This window comes from Doryrhamphus excisus, linkage group LG3 (assembly GCF_037039965.1).
Source record: "Doryrhamphus excisus strain RoL-2023G ecotype Guam linkage group LG3, RoL_Dexc_Guam_v1.1, whole genome shotgun sequence".
In the NCBI taxonomy this organism is placed as follows: domain Eukaryota; kingdom Metazoa; phylum Chordata; class Actinopteri; order Syngnathiformes; family Syngnathidae; genus Doryrhamphus; species Doryrhamphus excisus.
The window spans coordinates 10,565,426-10,581,754 of record NC_136359.1 but is presented as its reverse complement, the minus strand read 5'-3'; the positions used below and the strand labels follow the sequence as shown (position 1 = coordinate 10,581,754).

At 42.9% G+C, this 16,329-nt stretch overlaps 3 protein-coding genes across 6 annotated transcripts; 2 read left to right on the top strand and 1 right to left on the bottom strand.

Annotated features, from left to right (window-relative positions):
• Positions 1-5,765: 5,765 nt before the first annotated feature.
• LOC131128252 (betaine--homocysteine S-methyltransferase 1-like) lies at positions 5,766-8,467 on the top strand. The gene is made up of 8 exons (XM_058070920.2): positions 5,766-5,919; positions 6,399-6,531; positions 6,622-6,734; positions 6,822-7,013; positions 7,083-7,230; positions 7,427-7,609; positions 7,691-7,919; positions 8,012-8,467. The coding sequence occupies exons 1-8, from the start codon at positions 5,902-5,904 to the stop codon at positions 8,187-8,189; spliced, it is 1,194 nt and encodes a 397-aa protein (XP_057926903.2). The 5' UTR covers positions 5,766-5,901; the 3' UTR covers positions 8,190-8,467.
• An 844-nt stretch (positions 8,468-9,311) lies between these two features.
• kgd4 (alpha-ketoglutarate dehydrogenase subunit 4) lies at positions 9,312-12,965 on the top strand. Of its 4 annotated transcripts, XM_058070929.2 has the most exons (6): positions 9,312-9,567; positions 9,654-9,820; positions 11,003-11,066; positions 11,203-11,402; positions 12,600-12,663; positions 12,735-12,965. In XM_058070929.2, exons 2-5 carry the CDS (start codon positions 9,767-9,769, stop codon positions 12,615-12,617), a joined length of 336 nt encoding a protein of 111 aa, XP_057926912.1. In that variant the 5' UTR covers positions 9,312-9,567; positions 9,654-9,766; the 3' UTR covers positions 12,618-12,663; positions 12,735-12,965. The 4 variants fall into 4 exon arrangements, with proteins under 4 accessions (XP_057926912.1, XP_057926910.1, XP_057926908.1 ...); XM_058070927.2 differs by lacking the exon at positions 12,735-12,965 and having other exon boundaries at positions 9,314-9,560; positions 12,600-12,694; XM_058070925.2 differs by lacking the exon at positions 12,735-12,965 and having other exon boundaries at positions 9,314-9,567; positions 12,600-12,694.
• Positions 12,966-12,987: 22 nt separating this feature from the next.
• On the bottom strand, positions 12,988-15,744 carry pdxp (pyridoxal (pyridoxine, vitamin B6) phosphatase). The gene is made up of 2 exons (XM_058070922.2): positions 14,978-15,744; positions 12,988-14,085 (listed from the first exon to the last, which is right to left on the bottom strand). Exons 1-2 carry the CDS (start codon positions 15,573-15,575, stop codon positions 13,739-13,741), a joined length of 945 nt encoding a protein of 314 aa, XP_057926905.1. The 5' UTR covers positions 15,576-15,744; the 3' UTR covers positions 12,988-13,738.
• Positions 15,745-16,329: the final 585 nt, after the last annotated feature.

The following is a 16,329-nucleotide window of genomic DNA, read 5'->3' as shown; positions in this document are numbered from 1 at the left end:
GTTTTAGTGTGACCTTAATCGACCTTTTGTACATCCCAGCCTATGGAATAGCTGGTTGAGCAAAAGAGCAGAGGATAGACATAGGTAATATATACATAAAAGTGTTGTACATTCACAAATGTTTGCTCATAAAATCTCCCAGTGAGGTTTATGAGCCCAAGGAGGGAAAAAAATAGCTGATTGTCTTGTATTACGACACATTGTATTATGACACATGGGGTCACATCATGTGACGTAACATACACTGCTGCACAGCACTGGATCCAAATGTGTTCCAATCTATACGCCGTGGTGACCCTTGAAACATCATCGTGTCCTCTAAAGTTACACATACAAACATACCGAGACGCCGCTCTACGTGCACATGAGGGACACGTGGTGTCACATTCAGCTGCTACGGGACAACACGCTCAACAGCCTTTCTTTGTGAGGACATATGGCATGAACCAACACTTGCAGAGAGCCTCAGAGAACCAACTGTATTGCAATTCACATCCTACTACATTGGTGATGTGTTTGCTAATTGCACGGATAGTAAAGGTGACAAACTATGGTCTCTTGCATGCACAGCATGCAACAAAACATTCATTTAAACAACCTGTAAAATGTTTATGTATAGTTAATGTTACATACAATATATCTATGATCCTCAAAGGTCATTTACATAAATAGATATGAATATAATATAAAATATTAATAAAGAAAACAATCATATATTCAAATGAGAAGCAAGTGTCTGGCAGTTAATGTAAATACTAAACATTTTATGCATGTTTCCATATAAATGTAAATTTAGCAGTGTGACCACTGATGAAATCCTCTGGTGAACTGAGGTGTTTTTGTGCACTTTGACTCTTTTGATAAAATGTCTGTGTGTGTGTGTGTGTCTATATGTGTGTGTGTAGTGTGTGTGTGTGTTGTGGGGCAGGAGTTGGACCTCTAATCTCCCTCAAACTGGATCAACCCAGAGCTAACAGAACACAGCAGCACTCTGCTGTGTGTACAAATAAGGACACATATGCGTTACTAGATAACTAATAAATGTAATGATCAACAGCCGGCTTGTTAAATAGTGCAGAATGATGCAATTTGCTAGCCTATTGTTGACACGCTTTTTAGATCACTGACAAGCTCAGACCAACACGGTGTACATTAGATCCTCGCTTTTCCTCGGGGTTACCCTCTGGGACCATCAGCAAATGGAGTAAAAATGTCCATAAAAGTGTAGATTTTTGACGCGTCTCACTCCGCCCTCTCCAAACCCTGATGCTAGCTTGATGTTGATGTTCTCTCCTGATTTCAAATCAACAGTTGCAATACTCTCCCATTCTCTTTGATAATGCTATTGTTCAATTGCAACACAGCAAGGTTTAAGCCCGAAAAAGGGCACATATTAAATGCATTTAAAGGGGACATGTTATGCTTTTTAGACTTGTCTGACCTATGAATGTAGTTAGAATGTCGTATTCCCATGTTAACCCATGCCAAAGTTTCAGATAATGAGGTTTGCGCATTTGGAAGTGAGCCCTGAAAGTAGTTTGGGATGGCTCAAAACACTCGGTTTCAGAAGGCGTGGTAAAACTGCCCCATTGTGATGTCACAGGGGGGGCAGACTTCCTTATACGGGCATGACTGTATAAGCCCGTATAAGCACTCTGCCCTTCCCCAAGTTCTCCTTCTCTGTTTACATTGCCTGCAACGGCTTAAAAGGGAAAGCCACATTTGTTTACAATTCCTAAGGGCGCCACCATCAGGCACAAGTGGTTGGAGTTCCTGATTCCCTACCAGCAAAAGAAATACATTTTAATCTGCCAACGGCATTTCACCCTGGACTGTTCTGTGAACATGGGCCACTATGCTGCTCGACTAGCCTACAAATTTGCTGAAGCCTGACGCCTTACAAACATTACTTGTCTGTGTAGCATTATAGAGTGTGCATACAGGGTGCGGGGTTGGTAATAGCCGTTTCCCACCACAATCAGATGCTCCACCCGAGTTTTTTTAAACACCGGTAGTCCCGCAAAACACATTAAACCGATTAGCTAAAATGCTAATGCAATTACCATTGCCGTCAAAGACAATTACCGTCTTGAAATAAATCCTTTTTTGAGAAACTTTGGATAACTTTGGAAACTTTTTGAATAATTAGAAAGCTTTCTGTGCTGGTTATCATGTGTAGCTGCTCAATAGGAGTCCACAACTAAATACAAAGGGCCAAAAAGTGAGCTTAACCTTTAAGTAGGTCAGATTTTGGTTGATTCATTAAATGTTATGTTATTGTGACATTGATCATTTCTATTTAAATTTTTTCACATGGAAAGTTGTTTTGGAAATAAAGGTTCTACTGTCCGACAAGCTGAAACTTCCAAAACAATGACTCTTGTGAATTGTGAAGGAGGGAAAAAGTCACTAATTGGAGAAAATTATTCAAATATGGGTTATTGCCATAATAACCATTTAACTGACAGACCTCTTGGTCTTCATTGGCACACTGTCAATTAGCATGGAGTCAAAAACCTCCCATTATTCATCCAAAGAGTATTAAAAAGTGAAAAAGAATGAACCTTTCTGGTTAAGCAGTTAGCCGTTGCTGCACATGTAGAAGGACATGGCGTCCGTGAATATTGTAAACACTTAATTATAACACATTATTAATGCTCGGTTTTGATTCATTTAACATGTTTATTTCTGTTGTTTGAAGTTCAGCACCGCAACTGTATCATACCGTGGAGTGGTACATAACATGGCTACATATTGATGCAGCTCTTCCATTGGCTGTCATTATAAGCAGACAGTGCCTATTGTTGACATCTTCCAGTGTCATTGAGTAATGTGCTGTGTTGCAAAGCGGTCACACAGGGCTCTCAGTGTAAGTGCGTGTTTTATCTTTGCACCTTTGAACCAGCACTGCATCTTTTTTTTTCAGCCATAAAGGTCCTCATAAATACGATACCCGCATGTTTGAGCTCTCAGGTTGTCTGCACATCAAGTAGGGGTGTCTCAAGATCTCGTATCACACCTGAGATGATAATGAATTAATTCATTAATTACACAATAAATGGAAATGAACTGAATTACTTTTTTTACCCTAAATATATCACCATGTGGGGCGGCACGGTGGTCTAGTGGTTAGCGCGCAGACCTCACAGCTAGGAGACCAGGGTTCAATTCCACCCTCAGCCATCTCTGTGTGGAGTTTGCATGTTCTCCCTGTGCATACGTGGGTTTTCTCCGGGTACTCCAGTTTCCTCCCACATTCCAAAAACATGCTAGGTTAATTGGAGACTCCAAATTGTCCATAGGTATGAATGTGAGTGTGAATGGTTGTTTGTCTGTATGTGCCCTGTGATTGGCTGGCGACCAGTCCAGGGTGTACCCCGCCTCACGCCCTGAGACAGCTGTGATGGGCTCCAGCACCCCCCGCGACCCTCATGAGGAAAAGCGGTAGAAAATGAATGAATGAATGAATGAATATCACCATGTGCATGCATGTCAGCCCTTGTCTCTCGTCTCCAAACAGGCAGGAGTTCACTCTGTGCATTGGTTTCAGCATAGAGGAACAGCATGAACGGAGTGAACATACTTTGTCTCAGTGGGTGAAAGCGGGGCTGGTAGCAGAAGAGTGCAATGTACAGTGGTGTGTCGGTCATGAACGAACGGGTCAAAAGAACTACTTTTTTGTGAATGGTATGAACGAGGTCACCACCCCTAAAATACCCGTTCAGTCTGTTCAGTTGCAAATGTTTTTTTTTGATTGGCTGGAGAGTCAGTTCACCCTTCTTTTTGCAGGGCGGGACTATCTGCGTGCTTGCCTGTTTTATCCTATCGTCGAGCCTCGCTCTGTGGGTGGGTGGCGTTAGCTGACTGAAAGACCGAGACCAAGAGATTGACCGACACTGTCGGTGACCTCATTCATTCCGTTCACAAAAAAGAACTAGTTCTTTTGACCAGTTCGTTCATGATCGACACACCACTAGTCATTCATTCATTCATTTTCTACCGCTTTTTCCTCACGAGGGTCGCGGGGGTGCTGGAGCCTATCCCAGCTGTCATCATGTGTTATTGTGCTGTTGAATCAGAATGAACGTGAACATGAGTGAATGGACTGACTCAACACGGCTGGCCGGGTCTATGCACAGGGGCAGATCAGGCTAACGACCGACTGACCTAAACGAACAGATCTTTTTACTGAATGAACCTGAATGATCCGGTTCACTGAAATGAACGATTTTGCCCACCACTAGTAATGTAGTAGAAATTAAATAAGTAGATTGCAATATAGCGTTATATACCCAATCTCATGTATCATCTCGTCTTTATGAACTAACACCTCATGACACCCCTACCATCAAGTTGTTGCCACCCTTGGTAGGATCAACTGCAATCAAGCATTTGTGATAACTTGCAATGAGTCTCTTACAGTGCTGTGGAGAAATTTTGGCCCACTCATCCTTGCAGAATTGTTTTATTTTATAGAATAGTTAGAATAGTTTTTGAACATAGACCGCCTTTTTTTAAGTCATGCTACAGCATCTCAATAGGATTCAGGTCAGGACTTTAACAAGGCCACTCCAAAGTCCTCATTTTATTTTTCTTCAGCCATTCAGAGGTGGACTTGCTGGTGTGTTTTGGATTGTTGTTCTGCTGCAGAACCTAAGTTGGTTTCACCTTGAGGTCACCAACAGATGGCCAGACATTCTACTTCGGGATTTTTTGGTAGACGGCAGAATTCATGGCTCTTCCAGGTACTGAAGCAGCAAAATAGCCCCAGACCATCACACTACCACCACCATATTTTACTGTTGGTATGATATTCTTTTTTATATAATGTGGCATTACTTTTATGCCAGATATACGTAAAGGGACACACACCTTCCAAAAGGTTTGTCTCAAGGTTTGTCTCATCAGAAAGTATTTTCCCAAAGGTCTTCTGGATCATCAAGATGTTTTCTAGCAAAATTGAGATGAGCCTTAATGATATTTTTGGTCAGCAGTGTTTTTTATCTTGGAACTCTGCCATGAAGGCCGTTTTTTCCCAGTGTCTTTTTTATGGTGGAGTCATAAACACTAACCTTAACTGAGGAAAGTGAGGCCTGCAGTTCTTTTGATGTTGTTGTGGGGTCTTTTGTGACCTCTTGGATGAGTCGTCACTCCACTCTTGGGGTCATTTTGGTTAGCCAGACACTCCGAGGGAGGTTCGCCACTATTCCATGTTTTGGCCATTTGTGGATAATTGCTCTCTCTAAGTTTTATTGACTAATATTTAAATTTGTTGGATGATCTGAAACATTTAAGTGTTACAATGCAAAAAAGAAATACAAAATCAGGAATGGGGTACTTTTTCCACTGTGTCTGGATTCCAGCCAGGATCTGGATCCTTTTTGGACCACAGACATACAGACTCAAATGTTCTTGAAGAGATTTTGTTGGTTTTTAAATTCAATTTGGTGTCCAGCTTTTTGTGTAACCGTTGTAGACTGCTGCTGTGCGGACATGACAACAGACGTAATGTTTAATAATTCATCTAGTTTAAAGTTCTACAAGACTATGCCATCTATTGAGTGCACACACTGATCAATTAGGAAATGATCACTCAAAGCTCACTGTTGTTATCAATGTGTCGAGTCAGCATATGTGCAACAGATACACACACACAAACAAAAAAAACTCGTAATTAATCCGGACTAAACTAGTAAACCACACTTGACAACGCAGTCATTCATCTCTAAAGGTGAGAGGGGGGCAACTTGTTGTGTAAGTGGAGCTTTGCCAATCAGAGTGTCTCTGGCTTAGATCCCTCCCCTGCTTGGTGTGGATTTAAAGAAGTGCTTTGGCCAATTCGACTGTCTGTTTCAACCTGTCAAAGTCTGAGCAGTCAGGGGTCCACGCAGCTCGGGGAATATGGCACCAGTAAAGAAGGTAAGCAGTGGGACATTTGGAAGTGTTTGGAAGTCACATAGAAATATTTCTCATAGCATAGTTTGCAGTAAATGTAAAAATCTAGTGAAATATTGAGAACAATGCATTGGTTTGGCTTTAATTGGTTTATGGTTCGATGGGTGTTGAATATTTCATTACAAGTGTGACGAAAATGCTACTATTTGACCATGAAATGTCATTTTTGCAGAGGGAAAAATCCAAAATTAGTGCCAACTATGGGACTTAGTAATGTCTCTTGAGTAATGTCCAACCATGCTGCTTCAGGGTCCATTGCATAGGAATGTATTAGTATTCATTCCAAGTATCACATTTCCATTCAAAAGAAAAAAAACGTGCAATAAAAAACTTTGACCTCAGTGGCTCAACTTTGACCCCCAGTAAACCCGCTTGGGTTATTTTTACATTTAAAAGTATGCTTTTTTTCCCCCCCAATCATTAAGTTGCATGTTTTCTCTTAGGGAATCTTGGAGCGTCTGAACGCTGGCGAGGTCGTAATCGGCGATGGTGGCTTCGTCTTCGCTCTGGAGAAGAGAGGCTACGTGAAGGCGGGTCCCTGGACCCCCGAGGCAGCCGCTGAGCACCCTGAAGCAGGTGACATGAATGTTACAGCTATTGTGTCATGAAGTGTCTTTTTTTTGCACTTTTGTTTGTCTTCTCATGCAATCTTGTTTGCTCGTTCAGTGCGCCAGCTGCACAGGGAGTTTCTGAGGGCGGGAGCCAATGTCATGCAGACCTTTACCTTCTACGCCAGTGACGACAAGCTGGAGAACAGAGGCCAGAGCCTGAAACTGACGGTGGGGATGAAAACAAAAACGATTCTATGTCACCGCACAAGCACTTAGGGTGCAGCGACATCACCTGTATGTTCTCCAATCCTTCAGGGCGCACAAATCAACGAGGCTGCCTGCGATCTGGCCCGCGAGGTTGCCAACGAGGGCGACGCTTTGGTGGCGGGAGGCGTGTCCCAGACGCCATCTTACCTGAGCTGCAAGAGTGAGACCGAAGTGAAGGCCATCTTCAAAAAGCAATTGGACGTGTTCATTAAGAAGAACGTGGACTTCCTGATTGCTGAGGTACGCACAAACCTTAATGTGTGCATTTGTGTGTTTTTTGTTTCATTCTTGTCTTTGTCATTCTTGCAGTACTTTGAGCACGTTGAGGAGGCCGTGTGGGCCGTGGAGGTGCTGAAGGGGACAGGGAAGCCTGTGGCTGCTTCTCTGTGCATCGGACCAGAGGGCGACATGCACGGTGTCTCCGCCGGAGAATGTGCTATCAGGCTGGTCAAAGCTGGTCAGTGCACTAACATTGGCATTGTATGTTCCGAAGCAGGTTATTTACTCTGGGACAGAAGACTCAAGCAGCACAGGCTGCTGTCTGAGGCTACTATCTCAGTTCAAACGTTATCCAGAGATTATTTTCATGGCCTGCAAATGTCGAACAAGTTGCTGTCCCTCCAACTTCACACTACTGCTGTCTGCTTGCATAGGGGCCCAGATCGTGGGTGTCAACTGCCACTTTGACCCTCTGACCTGTGTGAAGGCTGTCAAGATGATGAAGGAGGCCGTGGAGAAGGCCGGTCTGAAGGCTCACTACATGGTGCAGCCTCTGGCCTTCCACACCCCCGACTGCAACTGCCAGGGATTCATCGACCTGCCAGAATTCCCCTTCGGTAATCATAAAAACAAAGGAAAAATGTAATAATAAATAAAAATAGCATGCCAGAAGCAGCTAACAAGAAATGCATTGCTAGGTCTCGAGCCCCGGATCCTGACCCGTTGGGACATGCACAAGTACGCCAGAGAGGCCTACAATGCCGGTATCTACTTTATTGGTGGCTGCTGCGGATTCGAGCCATACCACATCAGGGCTGTGGCGGAGGAACTGGCAGTAGAGAGGGGAATGGTGCCCCCTGGTTCGCAGAAACACGGCATGTGGGGTGCCGGTCTGGAGATGCACACAAAACCCTGGGTCAGAGCCAGGTGAGAGGCCTCTTCTTATATTATATATATATATTACTATGTATTTACTTTTATTAAGAAGGAACTTATTGCTGTTTGTTTGTGTGATTTAGAGCCCGTCGTGACTACTGGGAGAACCTGAAGCCAGCTTCTGGTCGTCCACAGTGTCCCTCCATGTCCGCCCCAGATAGCTGGGGTGTCACCAAAGGCCATTCTTCGCTCATGCAGCAGAAAGAAGCCACCACTCAGCAGCAACTCAAGGATCTGTTTGAGCGCTCAAAGACCCATTGAGTCAAATAATCGGCCCACCTTAAACCTCAGACCTGATAGATTCATGTAAACAGCCGTGGACGCCGCTCTAAATTGCGCAAATGTCTTTGCACTGTTGACCTCCCAGGGGCCCTGATCCTCACTCGAAACTGGCACTGTGGCAATGTGTTGATTGTAAGCTGCTGTATGAAGCCACACTGGCACTCAGGTTTGGAGCCAGTCCCCGAAAGATCGGGACCCTTTATTTTCAATAACACCAGACCAATTTGTAAAATAAAATACCACCTAACAAATGTCAATGTGTGTTGACTGTTGCTCTGCAATGTGATTCCATATCGGAAAGAACCATGAAAGTTGAAAGTGACTTTAGCAAATTACTATCAACACTCTTGTCATAAAGATGACCTTTGAGTCCTGTTTTTGTAGTATGTCTTTAAATATGGAGAAGTGTTTGTCATATATGAGCTATAAAATCTTGGACGAGCATCAACATATTACTTCAGTTCATGTCTGATTGAGGATTAACCATTTTGTCTCGTCTCAGGGGTCCTTAGCATTCTAAAAAATGTGTCCCCCGGAATAATGTTGTTAACTGCCCTGATATAAGCTAATGCATAATAACATATAAGAAATATTAATGGACAACAAGCTTTTGAGACTAGTTACAGTATATATATTTCAGCCCAGTAGACGGCAGTGTGCTGCAACATTGACCTACAAAGATCCTGTCTGAGGAAAGATGGTCATGCCAGCGTTTGGTAAACTAAAATAACAACAACAGGGCTTTGAAATACATATCTACGGAAGCGTCAAACTGCCATGGATATTAAATCATGAAATATTGAGCATAATTTCTCTCTATCATTTTTGTCTATTGAATGTGAGTGTGAATGGTTGTTTGTCTGTATGTGTCCTGTGATTGGCTGGCGAGCAGTCCAGGGTGTACCCCGCCTCTCCACCCTCGTGAGGATAAGCGGTAGAAAATGAATGAATGTGTGACGTCAGGGTTTTAGAAAACACCAATGCAGTATAAATATAAATTCTTAAGTATTCATTATTTAAATGAAAACACTAACTATTGTGTAATGGACTATTTCGATATAAACAGAAGACATATCTTACTTGTTTAAAGAAGCTCTGTATATCTTTCCGGGTCAATGTAAAAATAAGACATAGGTCTCCTAGCTGTCTTTCAGGTAGCGCTTTTATCCATTATTAAGGTTTTATTTTTAACTTCCAGACGTCGTGGGTGGCAGTTAACATTTTTACGTATAATGAAACCTCTTGGAGCACGATGGGAGTTACAAAGGTTTGGTTTTGAGGCGGATTTAAGTAATTAATTGGGCTAAATGAACAAGATAGCATGTGATGTGGCCTGAGTATTTGACCCAGGTATCAGGTAACGAAAGGTAGATTTACTGAAAATAACGTCCATTCTGCACCGCATATTGTACATCATTCCTCTGCTAATGTCATTCACTTTAGGGAACGTCAACCTAAAGGATCATTGAAAGGACTTTGCCGCGTGTTGCAGCGCCATCTTGCGGTGTCGTTGTAATCAGAGGATTTAACCCGGACGTGAAAGTGCAGCGGTTAGCATGGGGAGCAAAGTCAGCTCCAAAATGGCAGCTCCCACCGCCAGAGTTATTCAGGTAACGTCTTCTCTTGACAACATACTTACTCAATACACTTATATATCGTTGTTGTACATGGTTAATTCATGAAAATGTTGCTTTTCTGTTTACGTGATTATGGATTTGACGTGACGAGGCCTCAAGGCGGTCGTGCCCTTGCTAAAGTGTCCTTGTTTTAACAATATATATGTCTTGTTTTATACATTGAAACTGTAACAGTACAGCCCTTTTTATTATTTGAGTTGTATGCGTTTAAACGTACATGTTGATGTCTTGTTAACGCTGTTGACTACAATGATACGTGCTCAGTCAGGAAGCTACTAGCTTAGCAATCCTTTAGAGTTGTGAACTATACACAATTTTAGGGGCGCAAGCAGAACATTTTGGGCCGCACACAGAAATCGACCTGGTGTGTAAATATTCACATTTCCTCTCCCTCTCGTCAATACAATTACACGGGGGTGCTTATCCCGTATTTCCACTAGATGGCAGTGTGGACATGTTTTGTGACTAAATTATCATTCAGTCACTCTTTCTACCGCTTATCCTCACGAGGGTGCTGGAGCCTATCCCAGCTGTCTTCGGGCGAGAGGCGGGGTAACCCTGGACAGGTCGCCAGCCAATCACAGGGCACATATAGACAAACAACCATTCACACTCACATTCATACCGATGGACAATTTGGAGTCGCCAATTGACCTAGCATGTGGAATTTGGAATGTGGGAGGAAACCAGAGTACCCGGAGAAAACCAACACATGCATGGGGAGATCATGCAAACTCCACACAGAGACGGCCGAGGGTGGAATTGAACATCGGTCTCCTAGTTGTGCGGCCTGCGCGCTAACCATATGCCTGCCTTGCAGCCCACAAAATTATAATTTTGTTAGAATAGAGGAAATTTGTTTCAGGAGCCTCAGAGTGCTTATTCATCCAACAATAATTGTAATAAGTACAACATATACTATATGTTAACATTGCCGAATTCATATTTCATATTGTATGTCATTCCTCAAAAAGTGAGCAAATGTTTGTGATTTTGAAAAGCCACTATTGTCGTTGTGCTGCCAGAATTCTTTCTCCCAGGTCTGTCGGGTTCTCAATGAATGGTGATGCCATCTCTGAATGAGTTACAGTGACAGTGGTGCTTTCATAGCTAATGTTAAGCTTAAACTCTGACCTGGGCTTTTTCTTTCCTCAGGCTGTGCGGCCTCATGCACCTATGATTAAGTTTCCGACCAGACACGGTATCCCTAAACCAAACGGTGAGTTGGTTGTATTGCTTTATGTTCTATTCTAACTGTTATTCTCAAACAACTATACACACCTGCACAATCTGAGATCAACTACAAGAGAATGAAGTTTACCTTTGACTTCCCTCTTATTTGCTTGTTACTCCAGCCCAAGAAGCATTAAAAACACTAGCAGTCAACTTCCAGCAACACAACACTCCCAGTTCACCATCACCACCTCAAATACCCAAAAGCCAAGTATCTGTCACCCCCATCGCTGGCATCCCTGACACCTTGGCCTCCATACAAGTACTTCCTGCAAGGTACCGCCGCAGACCCATGGCGGTGGAGGAGATGGACTACATTCAAGTAAATATGGTGTTGTATATACAGTGCATCCGGAAAGTATTCACAGCGCTTCACTTTTTCCACATTTTGTCATGTTACAGCCTCATTCCAAACTGTATTAAATTAATCTCTTACCTCAAAATTCTACACAAAATACTCCATTATGACAATGTGAAAAAAGGTTTTTTTGACATGTTTTGAATTTATTAAAAATAGAAAACAAAAAAATCACATTTACATAAGTATTCACAGCCTTTGCCATGAAGCTCAAAATTGAGCTCAGGTGCATCTTTTTTCCACTGATCATCCTTGAGATCTTTCTACAGCTTAATTGGAGTCCACCTGCAGTAAATTGATAAATTGAAGTTGATTGGACATGATTTGGAAATATAATAACTGTCTATATAAGGTCCCACAGTTGACTGTGCATGTCAGAGCACAAACACCAAGCATGAAGTCAAAAGAACTGTCTGTAGACCTGCGAGACAGGATTGTCTTGAGGCACAAATCTGGGGAAGGATACAGAAAAAATTCTGCTGCTTTGAAGGTCCCAATGAGCACAGTGGTCTCCATTATTCGTAAATGGAAGCTGTTTGGAACCACCAGGGCTCTTCCTAGAGCTGGCCGGCCTTCTAAACTGAGCGATCGGGGAAGAAGGGCCTTAGTCAGGGAGGTGACCAAGGCCCCGATGGTCACTCTGTCCCCATATTTGTGCCTCAAGACAATCCTGTCTCGCAGGTCTACAGACAGTTCTTTTGACTTCATGCTTGGTGTTTGTGCTCTGACATGCACAGTCAACTGTGGGACCTTATATAGTAGACAGTTATTATATTTCCAAATCATGTCCAATCAACTGAACTTACTGCAGGTGGACTCCAATTAAGCTGTAGAAAGATCTCAAGGATGATCAGTGGAAAAAAGATGCACCTGAGCTCAATTTTGAGCTTCATGGCAAAGGCTGTGAATACTTATGTAAATGTGAGTTTTTTGTTTTCTATTTTTAATAAATTCAAAACATGTCAAAAAAATTTTTTCACATTGTCATAATGGAGTATTTTGTGTAGAATTTTGAGGTAAGAGATTAATTTAATACAATTTGGAATGAGGCTGTAACATGACAAAATGTGGAAAAAGTGAAGCGCTGTGAATACTTTCCGGATGCACTGTAAGTAGGACATACTATAACTTTTCATAATGAACATTTTCTTATTGTTTCAGCGTGGTGGACCTGAGTGATGACACAATTTCATGACTGCAACCAAAGTCCTTATCTCGGCACAAAGTAAAATAAAATTACACAAATCCCCTTATAATGTACATATGTTTGTTAGATATGAATCTTTCTGTTGACAGTGGATGTCATCTTGTCTCAACTTAGCATGTTGACAAGCTATCCTGCCTGAAACTGCTGCTTTAGATTCTATTGCAAAATTGGGACTTTTCCCTGCAATACTTAAGCAAACACAAGCCTTTTCCCTAACATGGTGTGTAATTATCATGAACAGCATCGCTCAACGCTGAGTCAGCTGGTGTTTGTTTAATGCTGGATCATTAAAGCAATACTCTTACTTTGTGGTCTTCTGATGTACACAAAACCAACAGCATATTTAGCATAAAATGCAGTTATTTATTGTTGCCAACATGCTCGCTATGCTAACAGTGATATTCACTACAGTGCGACTATAATCATTCACCATCAGTGTGACAGGCTTCCTAACAAAAAATGAAATTGCTCATCACATATGAATAAAAACAGTATTTCAGATTGTAGCCTCTGCTCAAACAGACACTGATGCAATTAATTGCTGTATACTATACACCCACCACTTAAGGACAGCTTTATAGAAGCAGGCTTCGCTACACATCTTAAAGTCTGGAGCTCTGCGAAACAGGTCAATTAGATGTGGGAGCTGCAAGTTTGAGGTGTTTTTTTTCTTCCTTTCAGCAATTAGGCTAACATAGCATGGCATTGCTATTAAATTGTGAGTGTAATGTTAGCATAGCTATGCTAGTGTTGCTAAAGTTTGTCCTCCAGGACCACTCCTATACAATATTTTGAATATTGGCACATATCGCGCAGCTGTGACAGATTGTCAAATTGTTTTTTAATATACATTATAGAATGTGTTAATCAGTCTGTTCATTCCTGTCTTATAGTTCACTTCACGGTTTTACAAAATACCTCATCCAAAGCCAGTATCAAACACGCAAACGGCTCATGAACAAAGTGCAACTACAATTAAACACTTGAACAGTTCAATCACAATTGGGCATAACACTTAACACTGAGGTATGCTTGGAATTACTGAAAGCTGACTGAATAACATTGTGCCACACTTGCAGTCTAATAGAAGCCATCAATTGCTTTCTTCATCCAGTTCCTCAAAAGCAGGCAAGAAGTCAGCAATGGTGTCCACCACATAGTCCGGTACCAGGCTGTGATTGGACGACACCTCACTATTTCTGTACTGGTGGGCCTCCTCCATCTGAGAGACCCCAGTGAGGGTAAGCATGGTGTCCAAGCCGCAGTTGGAACCGAATAGCATGTCAGTTTCCAGGCGGTCCCCCACCATTAGGCACTGCGTTGGGTCCACCCCTCGGAACTGGCTGGAAATGCACTCGAACATGAAGCGGCTGGGCTTGCCGATCACGGTGGCCTTGCGACCAGAGGCCACCTCCAGGGCTGCCATGAGTGAGCCGGAACCTGACGGATGAGGATGAGGGATGGAAAGTAACACCAGCTTAGATGAAACGGAAAATTTTCACCGAACATCGGATCGCCAACTGGGTCAGCTGAGTCACTGGTCTGCAAAAAATCTGCTTTGTTCTTAGGGGGCCCAACAAAATAGTTGAGGTTTGTTCAACTGCTGAAGGGTGTAGGACCACAACATTAGAATCTATGACAATTCGGCCATTACAAAGTACATGGCTTCAAGTCAAATGTCTGAAGGAGCACAAGACTGAAAAGTTCAGGAACCACTGCTGTACAAAAAAATTATTAAGTGCGGGGTAGGCAGAAGACTACATAGTCGGACACCACTCCATTGAGGAAGGACAGTGTCAATTCTGTTCTTATCAGTAAATAACTTTCTGCCCTTAGTGTCTCTCAAATGTAGCATAGAATATTCTGATTGCAGTGCTTCAAAAAAAGTTTAAACTCGGTCCAAAAGATGAGCCACATCCTTGGTCCGAACCATTCCACTATCACCTACAATTATTACCTTACCTAATACCATGGTGGGTCTCTTTGGAGATAGTTCATTAGTAAATAATGCTCAGCTGTCACAGTTCCCCGTAATCTTTATTTGTAATGAATGTGGTTTATGGCTGCATCAAACAACACTGCCTTCTGTCTGTATAGTAAACACAATGTTTAATGTTGTAGAACTGCACTGCACCAGTTTTATTGGATGATGCAGGTGTGCCTAATGAAGTGGCCAGTGACTGTTCTGCGTGTAGAGTATGAAATAATTGTATTTAGAATTGTTCTAATGTGTACAGACAATAACATAATATGAAGTTAATTGTAGATAAATTAAGACCATTAAATACTAATGTAGGCCCGAGGCATTGTTGCCGAAGCACCCCCAACATACCTGGGAGTATCCTTCCACTCGACAGCGGGTGCCAAGGGTCGTTGTCGGTTGCCAGGAACAAGCAGTCCGGGTCCTTCAGGTAGCACGAGGCCTTAGCTAGCTTTAGGAAAGTCAGTTGGTCGTCGTGGCCCACCAGTACCGCCTTGACGTCCGGGGCCAGGGCGCAGTTGTAAATGGTAGCGTCCGGTTCGTCCACCTCTTCCACACAGGGGATTCCCGCCTCCTGGAGCTCGTCGCGAAGCCCGTCGCAGCCTATGACGAAGACCCGACCTCGGAGCTTGATCACGTCCCGCAGGTAAAGAGCCGAGCAGTAGGACGAGCTGAAGATTTGGTCGAGGACGACGTCGGTGAAGCCCAGACGGTAGAACTTGTGGACGTATTTCTCCCTCGGCCTGGTGGAATTGTTGGTGACGAACACTACATTTTTGCCCCGACTCATAAGCGACTTGACTACCTTGGCCGCGCCCGTGATAGCCTTCTCACCGTGCCAGATGACCCCGTCGCAGTCGAACAGGAAGAACTCCTTGGCCTCCAGAAGATGTCGTAACTGCGGACCGCGAATTTGCTGGCAGCCTTTGAGGCCAAAGGTGCCCGCCATCGCGGCTTTGTCCTCGGGCTCCTCCGTGTTTCACCTGTCAGTGTGTCGCCATGTTACAAGTGTGCTCATTAATGTGTTTGAGATATGTCACATAAGAGAGGACCTCGACGCGCTTATATACACTAGCTTCAGAAAGCAACCTTACCGTCGTACACGCCCATTTTGTCAAATGCTGACCAATCATACCTCAGCATTTCTTTGACCAATCAGCATCGTACTTAAACAACCAAGTCCCTTCAAAATAACCGGCAGCTCTTCACAATAAGAACACCGTTTAAAATAAAATAAATAATGACTATGCAATTATAATGTAATATATAATAACCATTATTATCATTATCATTAAAATCATTATTATTTAGATACCTTATAATAATGTGGTAGTTTAAGAGATGCAGAAAGACATTGCTTTAGATCAGGGCTATTGAACTAAATTGCACAAATGTGTGTGAAAGATCCTCTGTATGACAGGAGCGCTCTTATCAATGCTTATCAACGATGCTCTACATGGTCTCCTACAAAGGGTCTACAAAGACCTACTGAAAAAAATGTCAGGTGCACTCTGCTGTTTTTAAGAATCTACTCCAAACATATTAGTCGGTCCCAAATTTTGAACTGATCTCACCTTGAATTTCAGCCAATTGAATACATCTCTACCAACACAGCAGATCCCCTATGTGGGTTAGAGTCCGAGACCTTCCCGCGAATGGTGGAAAAACGGAACTATTTCCGCAGTATTTCATTTGACTGTATC

Coding starts and splice junctions, on each gene's coding strand:
- LOC131128252 (XM_058070920.2), top strand. Junction 7,610..7,690: donor CCTGCCAGAATTCCCCTTCG/GTAATCATAAAA, acceptor ATGCATTGCTAG/GTCTCGAGCCCCGGATCCTG. Junction 7,920..8,011: donor AAACCCTGGGTCAGAGCCAG/GTGAGAGGCCTC, acceptor TGTGTGATTTAG/AGCCCGTCGTGACTACTGGG.
- kgd4 (XM_058070929.2), top strand. CDS start 9,767: ATGGGGAGCAAAGTCAGCTCCAAAATGGCAGCTCCCACCGCCAGAGTT. Junction 9,821..11,002: donor CCACCGCCAGAGTTATTCAG/GTAACGTCTTCT, acceptor TTCTTTCCTCAG/GCTGTGCGGCCTCATGCACC. Junction 11,067..11,202: donor CGGTATCCCTAAACCAAACG/GTGAGTTGGTTG, acceptor TTGTTACTCCAG/CCCAAGAAGCATTAAAAACA.
- pdxp (XM_058070922.2), bottom strand. CDS start 15,575: ATGGCGGGCACCTTTGGCCTCAAAGGCTGCCAGCAAATTCGCGGTCCG. Junction 14,086..14,977: donor GAGTGGAAGGATACTCCCAG/GTATGTTGGGGG, acceptor CTCATCCGTCAG/GTTCCGGCTCACTCATGGCA.